Source organism: Oncorhynchus kisutch, linkage group LG20 (genome assembly GCF_002021735.2).
Source record: "Oncorhynchus kisutch isolate 150728-3 linkage group LG20, Okis_V2, whole genome shotgun sequence".
NCBI classification, from domain to species: Eukaryota; Metazoa; Chordata; class Actinopteri; order Salmoniformes; family Salmonidae; genus Oncorhynchus; species Oncorhynchus kisutch.
In genome coordinates this window covers 48,775,694-48,785,090 of record NC_034193.2, presented here as the reverse complement: position 1 = coordinate 48,785,090, position 9,397 = coordinate 48,775,694, and the positions used below count along the sequence as shown (strand labels likewise).

At 43.2% G+C, this 9,397-nt stretch overlaps 2 protein-coding genes across 3 annotated transcripts; one reads left to right on the top strand and one right to left on the bottom strand.

Annotated features, from left to right (window-relative positions):
* The first annotated feature begins 10 nt into the window (after positions 1–10).
* Positions 11–1,367, top strand: LOC109880314 (ATP synthase membrane subunit DAPIT, mitochondrial-like). Its single transcript, XM_020472527.2, has 4 exons — positions 11–137; positions 773–871; positions 960–1,050; positions 1,241–1,367. The coding sequence occupies exons 2-3, from the start codon at positions 785–787 to the stop codon at positions 1,047–1,049; spliced, it is 177 nt and encodes a 58-aa protein (XP_020328116.1). The 5' UTR covers positions 11–137; positions 773–784; the 3' UTR covers position 1,050; positions 1,241–1,367.
* Positions 1,368–1,372: 5 nt separating this feature from the next.
* Positions 1,373–9,153, bottom strand: LOC109880313 (transcription initiation factor TFIID subunit 5). 2 transcript variants are annotated; one of them, XM_020472526.2, is made up of 12 exons: positions 8,724–9,152; positions 7,210–7,450; positions 6,806–6,953; positions 6,560–6,727; positions 6,170–6,333; positions 5,692–5,827; positions 5,341–5,461; positions 5,012–5,141; positions 3,028–3,192; positions 2,610–2,787; positions 2,198–2,375; positions 1,373–1,997 (listed from the first exon to the last, which is right to left on the bottom strand). In XM_020472526.2, exons 1-12 carry the CDS (start codon positions 9,127–9,129, stop codon positions 1,783–1,785), a joined length of 2,250 nt encoding a protein of 749 aa, XP_020328115.2. In that variant the 5' UTR covers positions 9,130–9,152; the 3' UTR covers positions 1,373–1,782. The 2 variants fall into 2 exon arrangements, with proteins under 2 accessions (XP_020328115.2, XP_031655541.1); XM_031799681.1 differs by having other exon boundaries at positions 6,560–6,953; positions 8,724–9,153.
* Positions 9,154–9,397: the final 244 nt, after the last annotated feature.

Below are 9,397 nucleotides of genomic sequence, written 5' to 3'. Positions count from 1 at the left end.
AATTGGTTCATTAAACACTAACCACTGAACATGCGCTGTAGAGAGTAGGCGGGACTTCCTGATACTTTTAGCATTTCGGCCTCTCTCGTTGAAGGGCACTTGTTCAATTCCGTGCACAAGGGTCGTGTGTGGTGAAGGTAAGAATAGTGACAATCAATATAACATCTAGCTTTATTCATTTCCCTACGTTTTATAACAGCGTTGTCCAGGACGCTGTTGCTTGTGGTGTCTCTAAAATGCCAGTTTAGTTGTTTGTCAGTACCAACTAATCTTGCTAGCCAATATTGCTAACGTTAGCTCAAGCCAGATTGTTTGCTAACGTTAACCTCTAGCGGTAGCTAGCTAGCTACTGCCTGCCAGGTAATGTTTTTGAATGAAAGTGAACCAGCTAACAAACTAACAATACCCACACAAATATGGCAGTCCGCTTTGGGTTGAATGGTACCACACAATTACATGATATAATTACTGTAACTAGCTAACGTTACGTTAACTAATTTGTTTTCACTGTTGTGGGAAGAAACTGCCTGGCTTGCAGACCGTTAAGGCTTGTCAGCTAGGGCTACTGAGCTTTAATGTTAGACAGGCAAGTTGTCTTGAGTAATTATTTCCCCCCGAGTCCAATAAGTACTGACATTAATGTCTTGCGCGTGGGTGTTAGAAATAGGCAATTCCATAATTTGTGGTTGGCATTCCTTTTACTTGCCCTCTGTAATCCTCCCATTATCAATGCATTGTAATTGACTGAGTAATCTATTTCTCTCTGGACCAGCTACTATCCAACATGGGCGGACACGACGCAGGAACCAGTCACCAGTTTACTGGATTTGCCAAGTACTTCAATGCATACACAATCACAGGCAGGAGGAATGTAAGTTCATGCATGAATTACTGTGCAAGATGGTGTACAACCAGTTCACATTCTCAGAAAGGTCACACGTGTGTTATTCTGTCCACAGTGTGTCTTGCTCACATATGCAAGCATAGCCACCATTGCCCTCTTCTTCAAGTTGAAGCCCAAGAAACAGGCGGCTGTCACGGCAAAGTGATGTGAGTGTATTGCATAGGATACCGCCAGTTTCTCGTACCCATTTTGTCTAGCAAACTTAGCATTTTATAAAGACTGCACTGTTTTATTCAGAAATGTGTATGACTAATCGGGAGTCTTTGTATGGACAATACATGTTTCTGCCTGGTGTTAAGCTAACTGTATTTCCAATGTGTTCTTGTTTCCCTACAGGTCTCCTGACTGTTCTGTAGTATAGTGGTCGGAAGTTTGGTGGCAGCTGGATGTGCTTGTAAGAAATAAGGCCATTATTTGGCATCACTGTGTTATTAACAATAAAAACAATGTCAAATTTAACCCACCAAGTCATTAAAAAAGTGTTTTATTTACACAATATGCACCAGTATAAAATACTCTATACAGCATGACAGCTACATAAAGCTGTTTGTGGCAGTGAAACATGGTCTCTTTAATAGGCTAGTAATGGCACTCTTTTTAGGGGAGTAGGGTGACATTGCACCTAGACACTGGTCCTGGGTCAGTTTTGCATTTCCCCACTAAGATTTGAGAGGACAAGCTTATCCTGGATCTGTATCTAGGGGCAGTTTCACACCTGAGCCATTTTAGGCTGGGTGGGCTCAATCAGATCCTAGATCAGCTTGATGGTGCTGCAGCTTTTGGAACAACCATGATCCTTAGGTCTGCATCACAGTAAACACACTTCAGTTGGGCATTTTGCTTTGATCCACTGTAGTTGGGGGGTTCTCTGAATGTCCTCATGGGTTGTAGGCCCCTGCAGCCAGCAGTAGGTTCCTGCGGGTGAAGTGCAGGTGAATGACAGGGGTGGACTTGGTCATGTAGGTGCCTAGCAACAGCTCCTGGGAGTTCTCTGGTAGATGGATGTGACCTGTTGCCGCGGTGAAGTCATCCAGCTCCACATCATCAAAGGCCTTCAGTGTATCCCACAGTTTAACAGTGTTATCCATTGAGCCTGGAAAATATTATATAAGTGGAGTGGTGGAAAACTACAAGCATACATTTCTTGTAGACCCAATATCCCCCTAAACCATACTGTGCTTGCTCAGATATTCTTTTCACATTGTCTTTAAGTATGGTGGGTGCATGACCAGGCCAGCACAAAGGGCTCAGTAGTGTGAAAAGGCTATTACATGTCAGTAAAGGGACACCAACCTGAGGCTAGTATCTCTCCGTCCCTGCTGAACTTGAGGGCGTAGATGGTGTCAGTATGTCCCTTCAGCTCTCCGACCATCAGGCCGTGACCAACGTCCCACAGTAGAACCCTCCCGTCAGTTGCTCCCGAGGCCATGAACTTCCCATTGGGGGAGAAGGCCAGGGAATGAATGGGGCCCTGGGAACCAAACCGGTTTGAGATATGGAGGTTGTAACATCACACATACTACTCTTGTTGTGTACAGTATGCAACAAGTTATTTCAAACTGTACAAAAGGACATGTTACTCAGGGTTGTGATTTTTTTTTTGATTTAGGCTGTTCCTTCTCCCTTTCAAGGTGTAGTCTCCCATTTTGTGCCTACCAAACCATCCTATACACATTCTATTGGGAGAGAACAGATCACCGGGTACCTTGTGACCCGTGAGGATGCGGACACAGTTTCCAGTCAGGACGTCCCAGAGGCGGATGGTACGGTCAGCTGAACCCGTGGCCACGTAGTTGGAGTTAGGGTGGAAGAGGGTGCACGTGATGTCAGCCAGGTGACCAGCGAACATACGCAGGGGCTGGTAGTGGTCAGTCGCCCACAGACTGCGGAAGAAGACCAAGCAAAACCTCAAAAAGACCAGTGGCTGTTTTCTTGTGACCCATCAGGTAAACAAAACCAAATTAGTCAGGCTTTTTCTCTAGACATAAATTAAGCCTTGAAAGCCCTTTCAATAGAAGATTTCCATTGAACATCCTTTTCAGTCCAGGAAACAGGTCCAAAGAATGCCATTCATCAATTGCATTGAAACAAATGGAACATTAGGTATTTATAAGGGTTCTTACCGAGCGACTCGGTCATGTCCCCCAGAGATAAAGTAGTAACCATAGGGTGAGAACTGAGTGTCCCAGACAGGGTAGTTGTGTCCTTTATACCCCACCAGACAGGTGAATGTCTGCAGACTCCACAGTCTGACCGTACCGTCCTCAGAACTGGACAACAGGTAGTTCCTAAAATACATGATTAGAGGAGAATTTAAGTTAACCGTAGAAATAAGAACACTAGAAAAGACCGTAACTCTAGTGTTTCAAATCTCTATGAAGTTTACAGTTAATTCAAACTATGTATCCTTGCCTCCTAACATTAGTCCAATATGCCACACTACATGATACACCCAGGTCCAGTTCTCCAAGGACAGATTAAGCATAGTCCTGGACTAAAAAGCCCTTAGACCAGGGGTGTCAAACAGTGTCGTTTCTTGACTGTCCAGCTAACTAATAATCACTAGACAGTCAGGGAGCATAAAAATTCCATTAACAATGTATAGTGGACTCCTTTTTAGAAACATTTGGCGTCAAGGAAATAAGACAGCCTTCCAAACTAGAGGTCGACCGATTAATCGGAATGGCCGATTTAAAGTTTTCATAACAATCGGAAATCAGTATTTTTGGGCACCGATTTGCAGATAAAAAAAAATATATATATATATATATTTTTTTTTATACCTTTATTTAACTAGGCAAGTCAGTTAAGAACACATTCTTATTTTCAATGACTGCCTAGGAACGGTGGGTTAACTGCCTTGTTCAGGGGCAGAATGACAGATTTTCACCTTGTCAGCTCGGGGGATCCAATCTTGCTGCCTTACAGTTAACTAGTCCAACGCAATAACGACCTGCCTCTCTCTCGTTGCACTCCACAAGGAGACTGCCTGTTACGCGAATGCAGGTAAGTTGCTAGCTAGCATTAAACTTATCTTGTAAAAAATAATCAATCATAATCACTAGTTAACTACACATGGTTGATGATATTACTAGATATTATCTAGCGTGTCCTGCGTTGCATATAATCTGACTGAGCATACAAGTATCTGACTGAGCAGTGGTAGGCAGAAGCAGGCTCATAAACATTCATTCAAACAGCACTTTAGTGGGTTTTGCCAGCAGCTCTTCGTTGTGCGTCAAGCATTGCGCTGTTTATGACTTCAAGTCTATCAACTCCCGAGATGAGGCTGGTGTAACCGAAGTGAAATGGCTAGCTAGTTAGCACGCGCTAATAGCGTTTCAAACGTCACTCGCTCTGAGCCTTGCAGTGGTCGTTTCCCTTTGCTTGCATGGGTAACGCTGCTTCGATGGTGGCTGTTGTCGTTGTGTTGCTGGTTCGAGCCCAGGGAGGAGCGAGGAGAGGGACGGAAGCTATACTGTTACACTGGCAATACTAAAGTGCCTATAAGAACATCCAATAGTCAAAGCTTAATGAAATACAAATGGTATAGAGGGAAATAGTCCTATAATTCCTATAATAACTACAACCTAAAACTTCTTACCTGGGAATATTGAAGACTCATGTTAAAAGGAACCACCAGCTTTCATATGTTCTCATGTTCTGAGCAAGGAACTGAAACGTTAGCTTTCTTACATGGCACATATTGCACTTTTATTTTCTTCTCCAACACTTTGTTTTTGCATTCTTTAAACCAAATTGAACATGTTTCATTATTTATTTGAGGCTAAATAGATTTTGATGTATTATATTAAGTTAAAATAAGTGTTCATTCAGTATTGTTGTAATTGTCATTATTACAAATAAATAAATAAAAATCGTCCGATTAATCAGTATCGGCTTTTAAGGTCCTCCAATAATCGGTATCGGCGTTGATAAATCATAGTCGGTCGACCTCTATTCCAGACCTCATTGAAGATCGAATGCGGCAAAATCAGTTCGACACCCCTTACCTTATACATTCTCCATTGAGCATTCTTCATAGTCCAGGACCAGATTTAATCTGAGTTTGGGAAAGTGTCCACTGATCACTTTATAGCATCTTACCTGTCAGGGCTGAAGCTGATGCCGTATACTGGTCCACTGTGTCCGTACAGGATCTTAGACTCACTGGCTGTCTTCTCATCCATGATCCTCTCCAACACGTCATCAGACTCTTTATCAATATTACTCAGGTCTACAGGGAGATGAGAGAGAGAGAGGGAGCAGATTTAAAGTCATAGTTCCTATCAATTTATGTGCAAGCTTATGATCTCAAGTTCAACAATGGTTATAGATGGATTGTGGAATGCTACTTTCAGCCTTGGTCATTACACGTGTTTGGATGTGTGCATGATGTATTGTATATTATCTCTGTGGTCACCATTGTCATTTACCTGCTGCAGATTTGACCCGGCGTAGTTTCTTGGGTGTGACGCTCCACACCCTAACGGTGGAGTCAGCGAAGCCCCCCGCGATCAGACTGGAGTCATCTGTGAAGTCCACCGCTGTCAGACCCTACAGGTCAAAGGTCAAGACAAGACAGAATACTGTATGTTACCGCATTGTTTTGTGGTAATACTGAGAGTAAAATTTTATTCACAATATTAAATACTGATGCTTTAGAAGCTTCACGTTGAGAACACTGTGCTCATCACAAAGTTTGTCAACATTGAAATCAAGTTATACTTGTATACTCATAAAGTTGTCATTCAAACATTCAAAATCCATATCCAAGCATGGCTGACCTGGTAAGCGTTGAGGAAGGAGTAGAAACAGATGGAGGGTAGGTTGTCTGGGCCCAGACGAATCTTCTTCGTGGCCTCCTTCATGTTCATGATCTTGTCCAGCTTGTCAGAGTCCTTCAGCTCGGGGAGGGGGATTCTTGGATATTAAAAATGAACACGGTCAATTTATACATCATTCATAAGTCATAGTCAGGCAGTAACAGTTGTTTCAATGGGGAGGGACTGCAAATGCTAACAAGCTTCGTGGCTAACTCTAGTGCAGAATGGAGTGCAAATGTTGTTTGTGGTCTCTGAAACAGAAGGAAATCTGGGCTGTGTTCATTAGGCACCAAATGAAAACTGACTGAAACAGGGACTACCTGGACTGGTCCAATAAGAAATAAACATGTTCAGTTCCCCTAGCGAAACGGTTCGCTAGGGCGTGTGCACTAAGGAAAACAACTCCTAACTAAAGAAATGTGTGTCCGTGGTGATGTACCTAGTTTGTTGGGGTGCGTTGGGGTCCTGTTTCTTGCTCTTGGAGCCCATGCTGTCCTTCTTCGGTTTCTTCTTCTTGGGTTTTCCCTCCTCGTTCTCTGCCTCCTCATCCTCATCGTCCAGAGGTACCTCGATCTCTGGCTCCTTCAGAAGACCATAGAACACCTGCACAACAGCCAGGAGTGGTACAGTAAGTCTAGTCAGTACAGATCAATGCTCTCAATCAGCAAATACAGAAAAGAGTATCTGAAATTTAAAAAGTATTGCTCACAGGCTTATTTACACCTACATTGACAACACTATCACTTTAAAACAAACCAACTATTACAGATTTTTGCTTCAGCATCACTCACACTGACACCCCCCCCCCCACACACACACACACACCCACCTTGGCTTTGTTGGCATCTCTCTTGCCCTCCCCAGCCAGACTGCCCGACATGGCATCAATCTGACTTTTACTCCGAGGCATCCCGTCAAAGATATCAATATAGAGATGTTCCTGTATAATATTCCAGATCTGGTTGTTCTGACGTTCCTGCAGGTGCCTCTTCAACAGCTGGTAAGATAACATACGATACGTTATTGTCAACTGCCACAGAGACCTTGACATTTCTGGTTTTCCAAGACTACTTACCTGGTAGGAGTCTCGGGAGATGCGGAGGACAAACTTGCTGGTCCTGAAGTCCAGCATGGTCTCATTTCCCTTCATGTGTTCCTTCTTGGACATGCTGGAGAGGATGCGGAGGTCCTCCTCGTAGTAACACTCCTGGTCACCGCTGAACCTGAGGTAGGGAGAGACAGCAGGGAGCAGTCAGTGGATCTAACATCTAAATAACACATGCATAGTGTCACATTACACTGAGTTAGGCAGCTACAAATAGAACAGGTTGTTTCCCATTTGACTGTGAAACTCATAAACGTCCCTGACAAATCAATACACCAGTTGGACCTACAATCAATAAAAGACATGTACTTGACAGGCAGGAACATTGGAGACGCTACAAGGGAGCAACAGCACTACCAGTCCACAACACTTACTTTTCAAAAAACTGTTTAGCCTCATTCTCGTGGTTGTTGTAGACCAGCTCCAGGTACATGTGGACAAACAGTGGGTAGAAGACCTGGGAGAGTTCAGCTCTGTGGCAGTCCAGGACAGACTCAATAAACTTCTTCAGGCCGTTATAGTAGAGTGGGTAGAGGACAGGGTCCCCCTGCTGGCTATAGGCCGACAAGACAACGTTGACGTCTGGTTGGTCTTCCCCACCTGATGCTGCCACCACTGTACAAGCACAGTTGTTAGAAGAATGAAAATATATTGGAGTAGCTAACTAACAGTAATAGAACTATTGGTCTTACCCATAGTACTTTCGGGGTTGGGGTGCTGCGACTATTAAAGGCCCAGTGCACTACTTTTGTGAAAACAGAAGCTAAATGTATGAGTGTTTACCTGCGTTTGTAACCAGAGTCTGATAATTATCTGTACTCCACAAGTTATCTGTTAACTTGTGGAACATAAAAAAATACTTGTTTTATATGTTTTCCAGTTTCTTGAAATACTAAGAAAATGCAACTTATTTCTTTGTGAAAAGTGAAAATGGTCTATTCATTCCTTTTCCATTTCAGTAGACGGTTCTTATCCAGAGCAACTTAACTGTAGTGATGCATACATTTTTCATACTGGCCCCCCCATGGGAATCCAACCCACAATCCTAGCATTGCAAGTGCCATGCTCTACCAACTGAGCCACATCATCAGAATCCACTTGATGTCTCAATGTACTCAATTACTGTATTATACGTTGTTTTTCTTCATGGTAATGGAAAGTCTACCGGTACTAACCTAGATAACCAGCCTGTGTACAATACAGTCATGTACATTAAGTGGTTTGTAAGGATGGTCAATTGTGTTTTTTCTATTTTATTTGGTCAAGAAAAATATTAAAACCCTGCCCTCAAATATAAATGTTTGAGGAGGGGGTTTTGTTCATTCTGGATTCCATTAGAATGAATCGCAGGGACCGGGCGACACCTCTTACAATTGCAACTATTGAATTCTACGGGATACTGTTCTGAATGATACAACGACCTTTTTTTGCCAAAGCAGAGATGCTGGGGGGAAAAAAAGTGCTTCACGGTAACAGACCTCTATATCAGTCCGCTTATACTAGTAAATACTAGTAAACGCCGAGTGCACTACTTTTGTGAAAATCATTTTTTGCAAAAATATTACTATTTTGCATTACTATTTTTATTTTATTCTGGGTTTTTTCTGGGGGTGCTCCTACTTCCCGCGGCTATGGTCTTATCGCAAGAACCGTTTTCATACATCTACCAGTATGAGGAACAAAAACAGCAGTTTCAGGACTGGCTGTCAAGCTCTCTCGTGTTTCATTCATTCAACAGTAAGCCAACTGGCAATAACACATCAATTGCATTGCATGCCCTTGTGAATACGCAAAGTTAAAATAATTTATTTGGTATCTTAGCTGGGTAGCTAGCTAACAAGGCAAATCAAAACAATACGCATGACTTTTGAATGTGATCGCACGAGACCTTTTGGGGGTGCCGTGGCCGGGGGTGCGACGGGGGTGGCGATTGACACTCGGCTGAGGAGAGAGTTGGCATCCCCCCCATCAGCACCGACACTTGGGACGCCACCCGATCCAGCTCCCGCCGACTCGGATACCGGGGAATCATCTGCATCTGCAGATAAGCCCGCTTCTCGCCGCAAAATGTCGACCGACTCTGTCAATTTATTCCTCTTGAGAAATTGCAACACCGCGAGCAGTGTCTGTTGATCTTCACCCGATCCCGCAGGAGATTTCGATTTACCGCCCGAAGACGTAGAACCGGGTGACGAAGAGTTTGCATTGATGTTTCCAGACCCATCGTTTGTTATTTCTGTTTTTATGTCTTTTTCGACCTCCAGATTGAGCTGACCATCTTGCACAGCCGCCATTTTCGAAATGAAGTGCGCATGTACGGGCAAAATAAAGAAACGTGGACCGCACAATATCTGCCATTCTGATTGGTCCTCAGAAAGAAGAAATTGTAGTTTCGCGTGTTCTCAGTGGTGTAGGCGAATTCTTAGAGAACCGTCATTCCTGTACAGCAGCCAATCAAAATTCGATTTTATAACAATTTCTATTTTTATTTTTAGAAACGATTTATTATGGCCAACTCATCTTTCTTGCTTGTAGAAATATTGTGCTATGATGTTTACATTT

Bases quoted from the DNA above. Each gene is read 5' to 3' on its own strand.
- LOC109880314 (XM_020472527.2), top strand. From the start codon at position 785: ATGGGCGGACACGACGCAGGAACCAGTCACCAGTTTACTGGATTTGCC. The intron at 872-959 runs GTAAGTTCATGC...TTCTGTCCACAG, and splicing joins CAATCACAGGCAGGAGGAAT to TGTGTCTTGCTCACATATGC.
- LOC109880313 (XM_031799681.1), bottom strand. From the start codon at position 9,129: ATGGCGGCTGTGCAAGATGGTCAGCTCAATCTGGAGGTCGAAAAAGAC. The intron at 6,954-7,209 runs GTAAGTGTTGTG...TCCCTACCTCAG, and splicing joins GCTAAACAGTTTTTTGAAAA to GTTCAGCGGTGACCAGGAGT. The intron at 5,462-5,691 runs GTCAGCCATGCT...TTTGACCTGTAG, and splicing joins CCTTCCTCAACGCTTACCAG to GGTCTGACAGCGGTGGACTT.